This window comes from Rana temporaria, chromosome 4, assembly GCF_905171775.1.
Source record: "Rana temporaria chromosome 4, aRanTem1.1, whole genome shotgun sequence".
Classification (NCBI taxonomy): Eukaryota; Metazoa; Chordata; class Amphibia; order Anura; family Ranidae; genus Rana; species Rana temporaria.
In genome coordinates, this window is record NC_053492.1 from 25826955 (window position 1) to 25846610 (window position 19656).

Genomic DNA, 19656 nt, shown 5'->3' on the forward strand with positions numbered 1-19656 from the left:
GATCACCAATGTAAGGGACATTCTTCCCACTGATCACCAATGTAAGGGACATTCTTCCCGCTTCTCGGCCTTTTGGCTAAGATCAAGTGTAGTATCTGTTCTTATCAGTTGCCAATAGGTGGTGCTAAGCTGACTGTCCCCGGTACCCTGTGGCAGGGGGAAAGGGATGGCAGTCGGCGGACGCTAAGCCTGTTGGTGTGGAGGTGGAAGCCTTCTGATTTGGACAGAGAGGCATGAGGTTGAAGCCAAGAGGCCGGGTCCCTGGCCGTTGGCCTGGATTTGGTGGTATCTGCCCCAGTCAGTTGTTCTGGAGGGAACCCCTTGCTTCTCCTTTAACCGGGAAGGAGCGGGTAGTACTTCCAGAATGTGATTAGGTGGGAGAGTTAGGGGTTGTGGGGTGGAGTCTGCGTCAGTAGGCTCTCCCCAACCTCTTCTCCACCTTCCTGGCTGGGAAGGGTGCTGCCCGGTCCGGACCGGGGGCTAGGGACCGTTGAAAAGCCCGTGGAGATTGTGCCCCTGAGTGGCAGTCCCAGGGGTGCCATACATTGCACGAGTGTTGAGGGGCACTCATCGTGTGGCACCTTCAGGTCACTGATCTCCACAACACACTTTTCACACCTGGCCGCTTGGGCCGGGCCTTTTGGCTAGGACCAGTGGTGGAATTTTATCCCTGGCCGGAGGGCCGGCCAATGTATTTCACATTGGTCACTTTCCTCAACCTTTCCATCTTCTTTTCCCCACTTCTTTTATTATTTTCTCCCCGTGTGTTGTTTTGTTTGTCACTTTTTTGTGTGGTGCTTGCACTTTATGTGTGGCGAGTAGGGTGCTGGTCCTCGGGCCCGGTCTCTGAAAGTCTTGGAGTTGGTGGACTCGGCCTTCTGGTTAGGTTCACACGGCTCTCATGGGGTCTCCCTTCGGGGGAGCCTCACCGAGGAGGGTTCTGTTTTCGGCAGTCCCTCTGAGGATGTTGGGTCCTTGTGGCTTTCGGCTGGCTTGGACCAGATGGGTCCTTGTGGCTTCGGCTGCTTGGGGACCACAGTTTACCTCTTTTCCTGCCAGGAGCCTAACGCCCCGGGGGATCAGAGACGGGTCCTTTTCGGAGGACCACTGACGTTTGCACCCGTCGCAGTTTTTTTGTGATGTCACTCTTTATGTGTGTGCACATTTTTTCCCTGCACCGGGTGTGGAGTTTTTGGGTTGTGTTTGCACGCCACAGGCTTTTCATAGAAAAAACTTGGACTTTATGGTTTTTTTCAATGGGACTCGTCCCTACCACTTTAACCATATAGGCAATGTAGGCATCTGTCACAGGCCAACTGATCCTGGAGACCCTCCAGACCCAGGACCATTTCTATCCCTGGGGGAGCTGCCATTGCCTGAGAGTGGCAGGTTCGGGTTCTGGGAAAGAATCGATTTAATTTATTGTAAAAGCAAGTGTAAGAAACCCGAGTCACCAGACTGGATTGTTGGCATCACAGCTGCATGAGCATCCAAGGATTTTGGTTGGCTCGTTTCACAGCAAGGAGCGACATGATATCCTCACTATGTATGTCATTTATTCAGGTCATGGCATATGACCTGAAGAATGGGAAGAATGCCCCTTACCTTGGTGATCAGTGGGAAGAATGTTCCTTATATTGGTGATCAGTGGGAAGAATGTCCCTTACATTGGTGATCAGTGGGAAGAATGCTCCTTACATTGGTGATCAGTGGGAAGAATGTTCCTTACATTGGTGATCAGTGAGAAGAATGTTCCTTACATTGGTGATCAGTGGGAAGAATGTTCCTTACATTGGTGATCAGTGGGAAGAATGTTCCTTACATTGGTGATCAGTGGGAAGAATGTCCCTTACATTGGTGATCAGTGGGAAGAATGTCTCTTACATTGGTGATCAGTGGGAAGAATGGCCCTTACATTGGTGATCAGTGGGAAGAATGTTCCTTACATTGGTGATCAGTGGGAAGAATGTCCCTTACATTGGTGATCAGTGGGAAGAATGGCCCTTACATTGGTGATCAGTGGGAAGAATGCTCCTTACATTGGTGATCAGTGGGAAGAATGTTCCTTACATTGGTGATCAGTGAGAAGAATGTCCCTTACATTGGTGATCAGTGAGAAGAATGTTCCTTACATTGGTGATCAGTGGGAAGAATGTTCCTTACATTGGTGATCAGTGGGAAGAATGTTCCTTACATTGGTGATCAGTGGGAAGAATGTCCCTTACATTGGTGATCAGTGAGAAGAATGCTCCTTACATTGGTGATCAGTGAGAAGAATGTTCCTTACATTGGTGATCAGTGGGAAGAAGGAGGAGGACACACCCTAGGAGCTCTCTGAGAGAACCAACCCTTTTCAAGCCTGGGCCTTGCCTGCTAGCTTGGCCCAGGAATAATGCCTGATCCTGGGGGAGGCCCCGGGACGGATCCCCCTGATGATACGGGGCCTAGTGAGGAGGAGGTGGAGGATCTGTCTGTAGGTCCAGGCCCTGCTGTGGATGCAAATGTCTTCAGTCAGAAGAGCATTGATCGTTTTAGGGCGATTGGAAGAGCTGAAGAAAAACTTAAAATTTTGAAGGCTGAACACAAATCCTTCAAAATCAAGTATTTCCAGGCCTGGAGTAAAAATCGTTTGGCCATGAAGCCTGAGTTGCAGGAATTGGAGGAAAAGGTAAAGGAACAATCTTTATTATTGGAAAAGCTGAAAGATAAAAGTGGAGAAAAGTTTAATAATAAGAGGAGATTTGCCAGCCAGACAGCAAGTTCCAGGGACCAGCCTCAGATAATGGATGACCCGGGTCCATCTGCCTCTGCACCTCTCCCTCCATGTCAGGGCTTGGAATCGCCGACGGCAACCAGCCAGGGGGTTGAGAGTGAGCATGGCACCCTGAAATGTATCCAGGAGATGGAGTCACCCCTGAAAGCAAACAAGCCTGCTAATACAGAAGTCCCTGAAGCAAAGCCAGTACAGGTGGAGAAATCTCAGCACACCTCACTGCCTTCCAACATGTCTGCCCAACCTGCTGTGGTGGACGGTGTCCTGACTGAGGAGCAGAAAGGGAAGGCCTTGTGCAAAGCGCTGCCTGGAGTTTCTGCTGGGACCTGTAGTTCCTCTGTACAAGGTATGCCTGTTACCAGCAATGAGATTGCCTCACCTGAGCCTCCCTGTGGTGGGGGAGGGGATCAGCATATTGCACCATGTGCAGTGGAAGAAGCAATGGAGGTTTCACCTGTTGCAGTGTCAGACCAGCCTGCACTATCCCCTGATGACAACCCTGTCCTGACAGAAGAGAACCGACCAGCTGAAGCTTCTACAAGCACAGCAGTGGGAACTGACACTGCTGGGAAGACTGCAGGAACTGTGAATATTCCAGCAAGTATTAAGAATGACAGTAATGATAAAACAATGGATGTGGTGGGTGGTGAAGGGGTTAATACTGCTGGGAAAAATAAAAATGACATTCCTCCCCTGCTCAGCAGAGGAAAGACTCACCGATTGTTCAGACCAAATCTGTGCAATCGATATCTGCTGCAAATGTGTCAGATGGTTCAAAACAAACCAATGGTTTATCTGCTGGGACCTACGCGTCAGTTTTGGGGGGTCGCACCAAGGAGGGTGGGGGGAATGGTGCAAATGTTGGTGGTCACAATTTGGGGGGTTTAGTGGGGGGATGGTTGGTGGGTATAAGCGGAGAAACGTGGTCCAGTTGAAGTGGGAGGGGGAGGGGACCCCACCAGTAAGGGGGAGGGTGGCAGAGTTGATCCTGGAAATGGGGTTCAAAGTCGCAGACATTTTTGCTTTGATTTGTCCCGTTGGGAGTTTGATTTATCCTTTGTAAAACCTGAGGGTCTGGATTTATTTTGGGAACGTTTTAGGGGGCGCAGGGACCTTCCGCAGTGGAATGGTTGGATGCCAAAGGTGGTTTCCAGGCAGCCTCTAATAAAATCAGTGACGATCCTCGTGCGTAACGAATCCATCCCAGAGGCTGATTTGGTAGTATGGTTACGCCGATATGGTGAGGTCCTCGCTCCACTGAGGAAGGTCCTTGATCAGCATGGGATATGGACAGGGGCCTGGACAGTGTCACTAAAATTGGGGGTGCTGGGAAATGTTGTTCAACATCTGCCCTGTTCAGCCTTTCTGGGGAGGGACAGGCTGACCATTTTTTACCAGGGTCAGCTAAGGTGTGCAATTAAATGTGGTGACAAGGGCCACTTTGCCTCCACCTGCACCCGCAAGAAATGCTCTTTGTGCCAGGAGCTCGGCCATTTGGCTAAAGACTGTACTGACATTCGGCAATTTGTGCCAAAAACTTGGTCACCCCTACAGTCAATGCCCGGAGGCATTACATAACCTGCCAGGGTTGGAGGCTGAGCTGCAGAGGCTGGATAAGGAGGACGAGGCCACTGAAACTGTTGTTGTCCCTCCTGTGTCTGTGACACCTGTTTCTGTTCCCCCTAGTGATGTGGTCCCTGAGTCTGTCCCTTCGTGTCTGTGACATCTGTTTCTGTCCCCCCTAGAGATGTGGTCCCTAAATCTGTCCCTCTTGTCCCTAATCCATCTATTCGTAGATCCTCCAGACTGGCGGAGGCTGCTGGGGGGGCAGGTTTAGCGTATCTTCCCACTCAGCCTCCAGTCCCTGCCCCTCGGCAGCGCAGCGTGGTCAGGGGAATGTGGGGTGCTGGATGGGGGTGGGGCTGATGGAAGGGTATCCATACCCCATGTCTCACATTCCGTTGATGGGGATTCGGATGAGAGGGTGGGAGAAGATTAGGAGGAGGAAAAAATGAAGAGAAAGACAAGAAAACCGGTCGTCTCTTCCTCAGAGTCGGATCCAAGAGGGGTTCCCCTTGGTAACCCCTTTTCTGTGTTGTCGGGTGATGAGATGTCCTTGTCTTCCTCTTTTTCATCTATGGATGAGGGGGAGTCACGTAGTTTGAAGAGAGCGGTTTCTGGTGATGAGAGTGTGGTGAAGGTCAAAAACGACTACCCCAATCATCCTGATGGCAGTTCCCCCTCCGATAAAGGTGGCGACCATTAATGTCGCCAGCATTAAATCTGCAAGAGCTCGTGATATGGCCTTATTTTTGCTCAGTGAGTTTGATGCTGAGATTTTATTTTTGCAAGAGACCTGGCTCCATACTTTGGCCGATGTCCATCTGGCAAAAAGGGAGTGGAGATGCGGTCCCTCCTTTTGGTCTCTTGCAGCGGAGTTGCGGTACTTTTGAAAACCGATATGGTAACGTGCCGGCGGGTAATTGAGGTAGAAATAGGTGGATGCATGGTGTTGGACGTTTCTTAGAAGGGCTGCATGCATATTGGGTGCGGGTTTTTCTTGACCTTGCAGGTTTGTCTGGTGTAGTGGTGTGAGTTTGTATTAAGATTTATTTTCCTGGTGATTACATGATTTTTGTTTTGCTGTAAAGTCTTTTGTTTGAGAGCAGATTTGCTATATTTATTTTCATTTATGTAAATATGTGTATTTTAGTATATCTTATAGTGATTTTATGCTTTTTGTTTGCAAGACTTTTAATAAACAAAATTGGGAAGAATGTCCCTTACATTGGTGATCAGTGGGAAGAATGTCCCTTACATTGATCAGTGGGAAGAATGTTCCTTACATTGGTGATCAGTGAGAAGAATGTCCCTTACATTGGTGATCAGTGGGAAGAATGTCCCTTACATTGGTGATCAGTGGGAAGAATGCTCCTTACATTGGTGATCAGTGGGAAGAATGTTCCTTACATTGGTGATCAGTGAGAAGAATGTTCCTTACATTGGTGATCCTGGGAAGAATGTTCCTTACATTGGTGATCAGTGGGAAGAATGTCCCTTACATTGGTGATCAGTGAGAAGAATGTCCCTTACATTGGTGATCAGTGGGAAGAATGTCCCTTACATTGGTGATCTGTGGGAAGAATGTTCCTTACATTGGTGATCAGTGAGAAGAATGTCCCTTACATTGGTGATCAGTGGGAAGAATGTTCCTTACATTGGTGATCAGTGGGAAGAATGTCCCTTACATGGTGATCAGTGGGAAGAATGTCCCTTACATTGGTGATCAGTGAGAAGAATGTCCCTTACATTGGTGATCAGTGGAAGAATGTCCCTTACATTGGTGATCAGTGGGAAGAATGTTCCTTACATTGGTGATCAGTGGGAAGAATGTCCCTTACATTGGTGATCAGTGGGAAGAATGTCCCTTACATTGGTGATCAGTGGGAAGAATGCTCCTTACATTGGTGATCAGTGAGAAGAATGTCCCTTACATTGGTGATCAGTGGGAAGAATGCTCCTTACATTGGTGATCAGTGAGAAGAATGTTCCTTACATTGGTGATCAGTGAGAAGAATGTTCCTTACATTGGTGATCAGTGAGAAGAATGCTCTTTACATTGGTGATCAGTGAGAAGAATGTTCCTTACATTGGTGATCAGTGGGAAGAATGTTCCTTACATTGGTGATCAGTGAGAAGAATGTCCCTTACATTGGTGATCAGTGGGAAGAATGCTCCTTACATTGGTGATCAGTGGAAGAATGTTCCTTACATTGGTGCAGGGATGTATCTTGGCCTAGCCGAGACTTTGCGGGGGCGGCGCGGCCGCCTTCCAGCTCCCTCATAAATTTAGCCCCCGGCACGGCGGCCTGTAGCGTGGTACTTGGCCAGGGGGAGGGAGCGACTGACGCAGTGACGCCCGCATTAAACGGCCGGTGATTAGCCAGACCAGGTGCATGTCATACCAGAGGCGGGCTCATATAGAGGTATGAGGAGGGTACAGAGGTATGAGGGGGGTACAGAGGTGCGGGGAGGGTACAGAGGTGTGGGGAGGGTACAGAGGTATGAGGAGGGTACAGAGGTGCGGGGAGAGTACAGAGGTGCGGGGAGGGTACAGAGGTCACATCAGTCCCTGCCCTCAAGGAGCTTACAATCTAAAGTCCCTAACTCGCATTCATACAAATGTTGCCTTCAATTTGAGATATCACAAGTAAACTTTCACTCTCCCATAAGTAAGAAGCCTAAAGGGCTAAAGCTCTCATTCATTTAGAAAGACATATCCATGTGGCAAATCTCTTCTGCTTTTAGGCCTGTTGGCATTGCAAAACAATCTGTTGTGCCACTGGCTAGTTTTTACGCATTTCATATGTCTGAGGGCTGTTTTAGAAAGACATCTGCCTGTGCCTGGGGTCTCTGCATTTGCCTGTTGGGGTTGCCATCATGCTGGAATGCCACTGGCCATTTTGTACCCTTCCAAACTTAAGGGTGGAAGACAGTGGTGGTGCGCCAATATCTATCACCATAGATAGATTTATGCATTGTATGAATCTATCTATGGTTGCTGCTGCCACCCCCTATTCAGGTGTCCGACCCTTGTCGGGGTGCTGGATGGGGGGGGGCTGATGGAAGGGTATCCTTGGTGATCAGTGGGAAGAATGCTCCTTACATTGGTGATCAGTGAGAAGAATGTCCCTTACATTGGTGATCAGTGGGAAGAATGCTCCTTACATTGGTGATCAGTGAGAAGAATGTTCCTTACATTGGTGATCAGTGAGAAGAATGTTCCTTACATTGGTGATCAGTGAGAAGAATGCTCTTTACATTGGTGATCAGTGAGAAGAATGTTCCTTACATTGGTGATCAGTGGGAAGAATGTTCCTTACATTGGTGATCAGTGAGAAGAATGTCCCTTACCTTGGTGATCAGTGGGAAGAATGCTCCTTACATTGGTGATCAGTGGGAAGAATGCTCCTTACATTGGTGATCAGTGGGAAGAATGTTCCTTACATTGGTGCAGGGATGTATCTTGGCCTAGGCCGAGACTTTGCGGGGGGCGGCGCGGGCCGCCTTCCAGCTCCCTCATAAATTAGCCCCCGGCACGGCGGCCTGTAGCGTGGTACTTGGCCAGGGGAAGGGAGCGACTGACGCAGTGACGCCCGCATTAAACGGCCGTGATTAGCCAGACAGGTGCATGTCATACCAGAGGCGGGCTCATATAGAGATGAGGAGGGTACAGAGGTATGAGGGGGGTACAGAGGTGGGGAGGGTACAGAGGTGTGGGGAGGGTACAGAGGTGCGGGGAGGGTACAGAGGTATGAGGAGGGTACAGAGGTGCGGGGAGGGTACAGAGGTCACATCAGTCCCTGCCCTCAAGGAGCTTACAATCTAAAGTCCCTAACTCGCATTCATACAAATGTTGCCTTCAATTTGAGATATCACAAGTAAACTTTCACTCTCCCATAAGTAAGAAGCCTAAAGGGCTAAAGCTCTCATTAATTTAGAAAGACATATCCATGTGGCAAAGCTCTCTGCTTTTAGGCCTGTTGGCATTGCAAACAATCTGTTGTGCCACTGGCTAGTTTTTACGCATTCATATCTCTGAGGGCTGTTTTAGAAAGACATCTGCCTGTGCCTGGGGTCTCTGCATTTGCCTGTTGGGGTTGCCATCATGCTGGAATGCCACTGGCCATTTTGTACCCTTCCAAACTTAAGGGTGAAAGACAGTGGTGGTGCGCCAATAATGGGCACAGGAGCGCCACCCCCTCTCTCCTGTCACCCCTCCATAACCATAGATAGATTCATGCATTGCATGAATCAATCTATGGTTGCTGCTGCCACCCCCATTCAGGTGTCCGACCCCTTGTCGGGGTGCTGGATGGGGGTGGGGCTGATGGAAGGGTATCCTTGGTGATCAGTGGGAAGAATGCTCCTTACATTGGTGATCAGTGAGAAGAATGTCCCTTACATTGGTGATCAGTGGAAAATGCTCCTTACATTGGTGATCAGTGAGAAGAATGTTCCTTACATTGGTGATCAGTGAGAAGAATGTTCCTTACATTGGTGATCAGTGAGAAGAATGCTCTTTACATTGGTGATCAGTGAGAAGAATGTTCCTTACATTGGTGATCAGTGGAAGAATGCTCCTTACATTGGTGATCAGTGGGAAGAATGTTCCTTACATTGGTGATCAGTGGGAAGAATGCTCCTTACATTGGTGATCAGTGGGAAGAATGCTCCTTACATTGGTGATCAGTGGGAAGAATGACCCTTACATTGGTGCAGGGATATATCTTGGCCTAGGCCAAGACTTTGCAGGGGGCGGCGCGGCCGCCTTCCAGCTCCCTCATAAATTTAGCCCCCGGCACGGCGGCCTGTAGCGTGGTACTTGGCCAGGGGGAGGGAGCGACTGACGCAGTGACGCCCGCATTAAACGGCCGGTGATTGGCCAGACCAGGTGCATGTCATACCATAGGTGGGCTCATATAGAGGTATGAGGAGGGTACAGAGGTATGAGGAGAGTACAGAGGTGCGGGGAGGGTACAGAGGTGCGGGGAGGGTACAGAGGTGCGGGGAGGGTACAGAGGTGCGGGGAGGGTACAGAGGTATGAGGAGGGTACAGAGGTGCGGGGAGGGTACAGAGGTCACATCAGTCCCTGCCCTCAAGGAGCTTACAATCTAAAGTCCCTAACTCGCATTCATACAAATGTTGCCTTCAATTTGAGATATCACAAGTAAACTTTCACTCTCCCATAAGTAAGAAGCCTAAAGGGCTAAAGCTCTCATTCATTTAGAAAGACATATCCATGTGGCAAATCTCTCTGCTTTTAGGCCTGTTGGCATTGCAAACAATCTGTTGTGCCACTGGCTAGTTTTTACGCATTCATATGTCTGAGGGCTGTTTTAGAAAGACATCTGCCTGTGCCTGGGGTCTCTGCATTTGCCTGTTGGGGTTGCCATCATGCTGGAATGCCACTGGCCATTTTGTACCCTTCCAAACTTAAGGGTGAAAGACAGTGGTGGTGCGCCAATAATGGGCACAGGAGCGCCACCCCCTCTCTCCTGTCACCCCTCCATAACCATATATAGATTCATGCATTGCATGAATCAATCTATGGTTGCTGCTGCCACCCCCTATTCAGGTGTCCGACCCCTTGTCGGGCGCCGGGAGCCTGTATTACAGCAGCGTTTTTTTTTTTGGTAAACAGCGGGCGCAATGCTGTGAGTTTGCTGTTTACTCAGTGTTGTGTTAGGGAAGCGAATAAATCACTTTCCTAACACTGACCCGCCTCTCAGCCAATCAGGTGCTCGGGTCTGGTTACCTGTCACCTGATTGGCTCAAGTGACAGGCGCTGTGATTGGACGTCTATCAGGCATCCATTTATAGCAGAGGATGGGAGAACACATCTAGGACTCGGAGCGTGGAGGACAGCGCCCAGACAGGTAAGTGCCGGGCGGGGGATGCACACTGGCAGCATTTGATGGGGCACAGTAGCGGCATTTGATGGGGCACAGTAGCGGCAATTGATGGGCACACTGGCAGCAATTGATGGGCACACTGGCAGCAATTGATGGGCACGCTGGCAGCAATTGATGGGGCAAACTAGGTGCAATTGATGGGCACTCTGGCGGCACATGATGTGCCAGCTGGCGGCAAATGATGGGGCACACTGGCGGCAAATGATGGGGCACACTGGCGGCAATTGATGGGGCACACTGGTGGCAATTGAGAGTTACAGTAGCTGCGTTTGATGGCACAGCGGCTGCGTTTGATTGCCACAGTGGCTGCATTTGATGGCTCATCGGCTACGTTTGATGGGTACAGTGGTTGCGTTTGATGGGTACAGTGGTTGCATTTGATGGCACAGCGGCTGCGTTTGATGGGTACAGTGAAACTGCAAATTATGTTTTTTTTTTTTTCAGTCTGTTTGCCCCCCCATAAAAAAAATTGGAGCACCAACCGCCACTCAACCCTAGTGACACCACTTATCAGTACCTGACCTTAACCCTACTGAAAACTTTAAGGATGAAATGTAATGGCCGTTGTCATCCAACATGGGGGGGGGATTAAAAAGGAGATTGTAGCAGAGAAAGATCAGGCCCTTGTGGCAGAGCTGAGTAGGGCTGTATGGCAGAGCTGTGTAGGGCTGTATGGCAGAGCTGCGTAGGGCTGTATGGCAGAGCTGTGTAGGGCTGTATGGCAGAGCTGTGTAGGGCTGTATGGCAGAGCTGTGTAGGGCTGTATGGCAGAGCTGTGTAGGGCTGTATGGCAGAGCTGTGTGGGGCTGTATGGCAGAGCTGTGTAGGGCTGTATGGCAGAGCTGTGTAGGGCTGTATGACAGAGCTGTATGGCAGGGCTGTGTAGGGCTGTATGGCAGGGCTGTATGGCAGGGCTGTGTAGGGCTGTAAGGCAGGGCTGTATGGCAGGGCTGTGTAGGGCTGTATGGCAGGGCTATGTAGGGCTGTATGGCAGAGCTGTATAGGGCTGTATGGCAGGGCTGTATGGCAGAGCTGTGTAGGGCTGTAAGGCAGGGCTGTATGGCAGGGCTGTGTAGGGCTGTATGGCAGGGCTGTGTAGGGCTGTATGGCAGAGCTGTGTAGGGCTGTATGGCAGGGCTGTATGGCAGAGCTGTGTAGGGCTGTAAGGCAGGGCTGTATGGCAGAGCTGTGCGGGGCTGTATGGCAGAGCTGTGTAGGGCTGTATGGCAGAGCTGTGCAGGGCTGTATGGCAGAGCTGTGTAGGGCTGTATGGCAGAGCTGTGTAGGGCTGTATGGCAGAGCTGTGTAGGGCTGTATGGCAGAGCTGTGTGGGGCTGTATGGCAGAGCTGTGTGGGGCTGTATGGCAGAGCTGTGTAGGGCTGTACGGCAGAGCTGTGTAGGGCTGTACGGCAGAGCTGTGTAGGGCTGTATGGCAGAGCAGTGTAGGGCTGTATGGCAGAGCTGTGTAGGGCTGTATGGCAGAGCTGTGTAGGGCTGTATGGCAGAGCTGTGTGGGGCTGTATGACAGAGCTGTGTGGGGCTGTATGGCAGAGCTGTGTAGGGCTGTATAGCAGAGTTGTGTAGGGCTGTATGGCAGAGCTGTATAGGGCTGTATGGCAGAGCTGTGTAGGGCTGTATAGCAGAGCTGTGTAGGGCTGTATGACAGAGCTGTGTAGGGCTGTATAGCAGAGCTGTGTAGGGCTGTATGGCAGAGCTGTATAGGGCTGTATGGCAGAGCTGTGTCGGGCTGTATGGCAGAGCTGTGTAGGGCTGTATGACAGAGCTGTGTGGGGCTGTATGGCAGAGCTGTGTAGGGCTGTATGGCAGAGTTGTGTGGGGCTGTATGGCAGAGCTGCGTAGGGCTGTATGGCAGAGCTGTGCAGGGCTGTGTGGCAGAGCTGTATGGCAGAGCTGTGTAGGGCTGTATGGCATAGCTGTGTAGGGCTGTATGGCAGAGCTGTGCAGGGCTGTGTGGCAGAGCTGTATGGCAGAGCTGTGTAGGGCTGTATGGCAGAGCTGTGTAGGGCTGTATGGCAGAGCTGTGTAGGGCTGTATGGCAGAGCTGTGTAGGGCTGTATGGCAGAGCTGTGCAGGGCTGTACGGCAGAGCTGTGCAGGGCTGTACGGCAGAGCTGTGCAGGGCTGTACGGCAGAGCTGTGCAGGGCTGTACGGCAGAGCTGTGCAGGGCTGTACGGCAGAGCTGTGCAGGGCTGTACGGCAGAGCTGTGCAGGGCTGTACGGCAGAGCTGTGTAGGGCTGTACGGCAGAGCTGTGTAGGGCTGTACGGCAGGGCTGTGTAGGGCTGTACGGCAGAGCTGTGTAGGGCTGTATGGTAGGGCTGTGTAGGGCTGTATGGTAGGGCTGTGTAGGGCTGTATGGTAGGGCTGTGTAGGGCTGTATGGCAGAGCTGTGTAGGGCTGTATGGCAGGGCTGTGTAGGGCTGTATGGCAGAGCTGTGTAGGGCTGTATGGCAGAGCTGTGTAGGGCTGTACGGCAGAGCTGTGTAGGGCTGTACGGCAGAGCTGTGTAGGGCTGTACGGCAGAGCTGTGTAGGGCTGTATGGCAGAGCTGTTTAGGGCTGTATGGTAGGGCTGTGCAGGGCTGTATGGCACAGCTGTGTAGGGCTGTATGGCAGAGCTGAGTAGGGTTGTATGGCAGAGCTGTGTAGGGCTGTATGGCAGGTGGAGCAGCAATTGTATTTGTATTTGGTCTGTACATTAGGCTGTTTGCCTGGAACTTGGTTTTCGCCTGTGGACAGGGCTAGGCTGGCAGCATAAGGGTTAAGTCACCAGCAATTTAGGGTTTGCGAGTTCACGTTCTGCGTTCGATGGCGGCATGATGTTTCTGGTAATTATGCAAAACTTTCTCTAGGTGCAATGATTAGGCCGGAAGCAGCAAGCAATCTGACAGATGTACCCGAGACAGCTGTGTGCCCGCTGAGGACCCAGGGAGACTAATTACAGGGCGGCAAAGATGTAGGATGGGGGCGATAGCTCCTGATTGATACCGTATAAGAAAATACCTGTTCTGGGATTGGAATTTCATAACCGACCTTTAAAGGTAACCTGCCATGAAAGAAACACGGTGGCTTCCATTGCTAACCTTTTCCTTCTGGAAATGCTGGTTTCCTGGCTGTCTTGTTAACTGTTTCATTTCGGAGCAGGTATGCCAATAGGGACTAATGACTTTGCTTTGAATTTCCAGGTGCCAGTGAGTCAGAAATAATTAAGCCAAAGGGTTAGAATAACAGCCAGGAAAACAGCATTTTCAGAAGGAAGTCCACAACAGCAGCCACTATGTTTCTCTTTTACTTTAAACAATCTCAATGATAAAATATAGTATTACTATCTTCTATCCAGCACCAGCAAGAATGTCATTTTGGTTATTGGTGACCTTGTCAGAAGACCATGTCAACTGCAATAAAAAGATGGAAGTTCCCTTCAATAAAAGAGCTGTTGTGCTCGCCTCTCCGGCAGCCCATGCCTCCTACCTCCTCACCAGTGGCGGCTGGTGCTCATATTTTTGTTGGGGGCACAAACAAAGTGAAAAAAAACAAAAAAAAAAACAATTGCAGCCACTGTGCCCATCAAACGCAGCTACTGTGCCCATCAAACGCAGCCACTGTGCCCATCAAACGCAGCCACTGTGCCCAAATGCAGCCACTGTGCCCATCAATTGCCACCACTGTGCCCATCAAACGCAGCCACTGTGCCATCAAACGCAGCCACTGTGCCCAAATGCAGCCACTGTGCCCATAAAACGCAGCAACTGTGCCATCAATTGCCGTCAATGTGCCCTCAATTTCTGCAAGTGTGCCCATCAAACGCAGCATTACCTGTCAATGCGTCAATGTGCCTCAATTTGCAAGTGGCTCAAGCACAGCTACTGTGCCCATCAATTGCCAAAAAATAAACAATTGCAGCCACTGTGCCCATCAAACGCCACCACTGTGCCCATCAAAAGCAGCCACTGTGCCCATCAAACGCAGCCACTGTGCCCAAACGCTGCCACTGTGCCCATCAAACGCAGCAACTGTGCCATCAATTGCCGTCAATGTGCCCATCAATTTCTGCAAGTGTGCTCATCAATTGCTGCTACTGTGCCCATCAATTGCTGCCAGTGTGCCCATCAATTTCTGACACTGTGCCCATCAATTGCTGCCAGTGTGCCCATCAATTGCCGCTATTGTGCTCATCAATTGCTGCTACTGGGCCCATCAATTGCCACCACTGTGCCCATCAAACGCAGCCACTGTGCCCATCAAACGCAGCCACTGTGCCCAAATGCAGCCACTGTGCCCATCAAACGCAGCCACTGTGCCATCAATTTCTGCAAGCGTGCTCATCAATTGCTGCTACTGTGCCCATCAATTGCTGCCAGTGTGCCCATCAATTTCTGACAATGTGCCCATCAATTGCTGCCAGTGTGCCCATCAATTGCCATTATTGTGCTCATCAATTGCTGCTAGTGTGCCCATCAATTGCTGCCAGTGTGCCCATCAATTGCTGCCAGTGTGCCCATCAATTGCCGCCAGTGTGCCCATCAATTGCCGCTACTGTGCCAGTGGACATCCCCTGCGTGGCACTTACCCTGTCTCAGTGGGGCAGTGGTGCCTCCAGGCTCCTCTCTCGTCTTCTCCTACCGCCCTCTGCTATGATTGGATGCCTAATAGGCGTCAAATCACAGCGCCTGTCGTTGCAGCCAACGGGTAACAGACCCGGGCAAAGCAGGAACACAAATTGTCTCTGGAAAGCCGCACTCTTAACAAATTGTAGCCTTTATTAAAAGGAGGACAGCACTACAAGTCACAGCAAAGTAAAATAAAACCCAACTCGGACGCGTTTCGCACTGAAACTAGTGCTTAGTCATAGCATAACAGACCCGGGCACCTGATTGGCTGAGAGGCGGTTCAGTGTTAGGAAAGCAAATGAATATTCGCTTTCCTAACATAAAGCTAAGTGAACCTGCGAGCGCGCAGCATGGCGCCCGCTGTTCACCTTTTTGGGCGCCTATAGCTCTAATCAGGTGCTTCCAAAAAAATCCCCCGCCGCTGTAATTCAGGTGCCCGGCGCCTGAAAAGGCAATGCATGAATCTATCTATGGTGATAGACAGGTGAAAGGATAGAGGGAGCGGCGCCCATGCGCCTTTTATGGACACACCGCCACTGCTCCTCACCATTCCGCACCCGATCGTTCCCGCGATCGTGTCACGAAGCTGAAGAACGGGGAGATGCCAGTGTTAACGCAGCATCTCCATGTTCTGCCTAGTAACAAGACACTCTGATAGTCTGCTCCCTGTAATCGGGAGTAGCGATCTGTGTTGTGTCACAGTAAGCCCAGCCCCCACACAGATAGAATCACTCCCTAGGACACACTTAACCCCTTCAGCGCCCCCTAGTGGTTAACCCCTTGTCATTTACACAGTAAATCAGTAATCAGTGGATTTTTATAGCATCGATGTGTCCGCCACAGTCACGATAAAAATCGCTGATCGACGCCATTACTATTAAAAAAATAAAATATTAATAAAAATGCCATAAATCTATCCGCTATTTTGTAGACGCTATAACTTTTGCGCAAACCAATAAATAAATGCTTATTGTGATTTTTTTTACCAAAAATATGTAGAAGAATATGTATCGGCCTAAACTGAGGAAAAAAATTTTGTTTTTTTTATGTATATTTTGGGGATATTTATTATAGCAAAAAATAAAAAATCTTGCTTTTTTTTTTTCTAAATTGTCGCTCTATTTTTGTTTATAGCGCAAAAAATAAAAACCGCAGAGGTGATCAAATACCACCAAAAGAAAGCTCTATTTGTGGGGAAAAAGGGAAGTCAATTTTGTTTGGGAGCCACGTCACACGACCGCGCAATTGTCAGTTAAAGCGACACAGCACAAAAAGTGGCCCGGTCATTGGGCAGCCAAATCCTCCAGGGCTGAAGTGGTTAAGCGATTTAATTTTGGCCACACATTTTGCATTTTCTATTCAGCCATGTCATACTTACGGAAAAGTCAGCATCTTCAGCCCTCAGGTGATCCGCTATATAGTGAACACCCTCTAAAGCTTTTAATATACTTGGGGAGAGCAAGAAATTGGATTCGGTGTTCTCCGCTTTGTTCTGACGAGGGGTCTGGCATTGTCCCCCAGGCACTGGGTGGTTATAGTCATATCGATACTGAAGGTTATGGTTGTGGGTTGACACGTGATGGACGTGGCATGGCTGCAACTCCACTTCTGGCTCCCCCCACTTTTCGTCCACATCTGTCTCCATCCAATACTTAGAAGTACTGAGTTTAAGCTCTGGTGTGTCGTACTGACTGATAATTTCCCCCACTGGAGCCGGCGGTCTCTTCATGAAAAGCCATCTTGGTATGTGCACCAGAAAAACCGAACGAACCCAAAGAGGCATCTTGTGAGTACTTGGAGACCGATGGTGGACGTTCAACACAAAGACAGTGATGACTATAGAAAGCGTGACAAAGATCATGGTGAACAGGAGGTACTCCCCAATCAACGGGATGACCAACGACGTGGATGGGATGATCTCAGTAATCAGTAGAAGGAACACAGTTAGAGATAAGAGCACTGAGATACACAACGTGATCTTCTCACCACAATCCGATGGTAAGTAGAAGACAAGGACGGTAAGGCAAGATATCAAGAGGCACGGGATGATTAGATTAATAGTGTAGAACAAGGGCAACCTCCGAATGATGAAGTAGTATGTGATATCGGGGTAAATTTCCGTGCAGCAATCGTATTTCTTAGAGTTGTACGTCCCAACGGCATTGACAATCGCCCACTCGCCACTCTCCCAGTAGTCCTTCAGGTCCACGTTGCGCTCCATGCTCTCCAAGTCAATGTTGGCTTTGTCGTACGTCCAAGAGCCAAACTTCATCTTGCAACTCTGTTGGTCGAAGGGGAAGAAGGTCACGTCGATACTGCAGGAGCTTTTGTAGATGGCCGGTGGGGTCCACTGAACCTTCCCTGTGTGGAACAGGTGCGCTTTGGTCATGTGGGTGATGGCGAACTCTCCATCGGCGCTGCAGAAGAGAATAGAGTTGTAAAGTTGTTCAAACAAAAATGTAGCGCAGACATTTCACAATTCATTAGTAGAACTAAAGGCAAAACTTTTTGGATATGGGGTAAAAAAAGTTTTGCCCTTATTTATACTATAACAACTAGACCAGTGGTTCTCAACCTGGGGGTCGAATGGCGATTTACCAGGGGTCATCGAATCCTAGGCTGTTCCTGAAGCCCGCACCACTCTACTAGCCTTTTTGCGACCGAGCCAGAAACACAGTGAGTAACACAGTGAGATGACCTTGATCAAGAGCATCTAAGTTGTCTGATCAGAACTCCCCCAGCACTGCCACTGATTCCACCACCCACCAGCACTGCCACTGATTCCAACTCCCTGCCAGCACTGTCACTGATCCCATCCCTCACCAGCACTGCCACTGATCCCACCCCTCACCAGCACTGCCACTGCTCCCACCCCTCACCAGCACTACCACTGATCCCAACTCCCTGCCAGCACTGTCACTGATCCCACCCCTCACCAGCACTGCCACTGATCCCACCCCTCACCAGCACTGCCACTGATCCCACCCCTCACCAGCACTGCCACTGATCCCACCCCTCACCAGCACTGCCACTAATCCCACCCCTCACCAGCACTGCCACTAATCCCACCCCTCACCAGCATTGCCACTGATCCCACCCCCAAAAGCACTGCTGCTCATCTCATTCCCTCCACCAAGGAGTAAGAGAAGGAATACAAATAGAGAATACATGGAAAGGAGAGAACAATAGGGGGAGGAACAAAGAAAAAAGGGAGAGACAGAATAGGATGGGGAGAAAAAAAAAGAAAAGAAATTAGAATATAGAGAGATAAAAGGGAAAGAAAGGAGAACAAAGAGAAAGAGTGGTACAGCCTAAAATGTACCATAAGGGGTTTTAATACTGTACGAGTGGAAAGGGCCCAGGGAGCGCTAAATGCCCGTGAGTTAGGGGTGCAAATTACTTGGCCTGCCTTGGGTGCCGACAACCCACGCTATGAAAATTATTTTGCTGTTAGGGGTCCCCACAACTTTGGAAAATTTATCAAGGGGTCACGGCACTAGCACGGTTGAGAACCACTGAACTAGACAATATAGAAAAAAATAATATAGGCATGAAACCTTTAATTGGTAAATGCGTTACCCGAAAAGTTCTAAAAAACAACATAAAAATCTAAAACTAAGTAGCCATTTTCAGGTCCAATGTGCCATGACATAGCCCCATTGACTTGAACGGATGAATTTGATAGATAGTCCCACCTGTCAACTCAACTGTCATGACCTTGCCGTAATACTTTCATGACCTGTCTGTCTCTTTCCTGGTCTGTGTATCAGCCTTAGGGCTTGCTCTCTCACACCTACATGGTTAAGTAATCTTCCCCCAGTGTGGCTCCACCCTGGCCTCAACAGGAACCACTATTTAACACTGTGTCCTCCAAGCCTGCCTTGCCAAGCAATATTGTGTGTTTGGTTTACTGTTTGCTGTGTGCTCTACGCTTGTCTCTGTTACTGATCTTGGCGTGTTCTTGATTATCCCTGCCTGCTTGTGACCCTGACCTTTGGCGTGTTCTTGACTATCACTGCCTGCTTGTGACTCTGACCTTTGGCGTGTTCTCGACTATCCTTGCCTGCTTGTGACCCTGACCTTTGGGGTGTTCTCTGTTTATTCCTGTCTGCTAGTCGTCCCCGACCTTTGGCGTGTTCTCGACCATCCCTGCCTGCTTGTGACCCTGACCTTTGGCGTGTTCTCGACTATCCCTGCCTGCTTGTGACCCTGACCTTTGGCGTGTTCTCGACCATCCCTGCCTGCTTATGACCCTGACCTTTGGCGTGTTCTCGACTATCACTGCCTGCTTGTGACCCTGACCTTTGGCGTGTTCTCGACTATCACTGCCTGCTTGTGACCCTGACCTTTGGCGTGTTCTCGACTATCACTGCCTGCTTGTGACTCTGACCTTTGGCGTGTTCTCGACTATCCTTGCCTGCTTGTGACCCTGACCTTTGGGGTGTTCTCTGTTTATTCCTGTCTGCTAGTCGTCCCCGACCTTTGGCTTATCCCCTTATGATCCCTTGTTGTCATGGGCTGCTGCTCCCTCTCTATCCTCCTGTAGCCTACTGTGAGTGTGAACTGGGAGACCCTGGGGGCCACAACCTAGAGCCAGTTGCAGCGCAGTCCATCCTCACCACTAGAGGCTCTGGTGAACACCTGCTGGCTCTTAGACTCAGCGCCCTGGGAAATATTATGCTCTGGCTCCCTGTAGGATCCGTGTTGGTGCTCAAGTGGACCTGCCTTCCAGAACCTCCCAGAGTTTCATCCGCAGCAGTCAGCCGTAGGGTCTACT

At 50.0% G+C, this 19656-nt stretch overlaps 1 protein-coding gene and 1 pseudogene across 1 annotated transcript in view; one reads left to right on the forward strand and one right to left on the reverse strand.

Moving 5' to 3' along the window:
• Positions 1–19656, reverse strand: part of CHRNA2 (cholinergic receptor nicotinic alpha 2 subunit) — a 137864-nt gene that overhangs the window by 5999 nt on the left and 112209 nt on the right. The window contains exon 6 of the mRNA XM_040348143.1: positions 16258–17296. Coding sequence (XP_040204077.1) covers positions 16258–17296 — 1039 coding nt within the window. The remainder of the gene's footprint in view (positions 1–16257; positions 17297–19656) is intronic.
• Positions 57–187, forward strand: LOC120938701 (annotated as a pseudogene).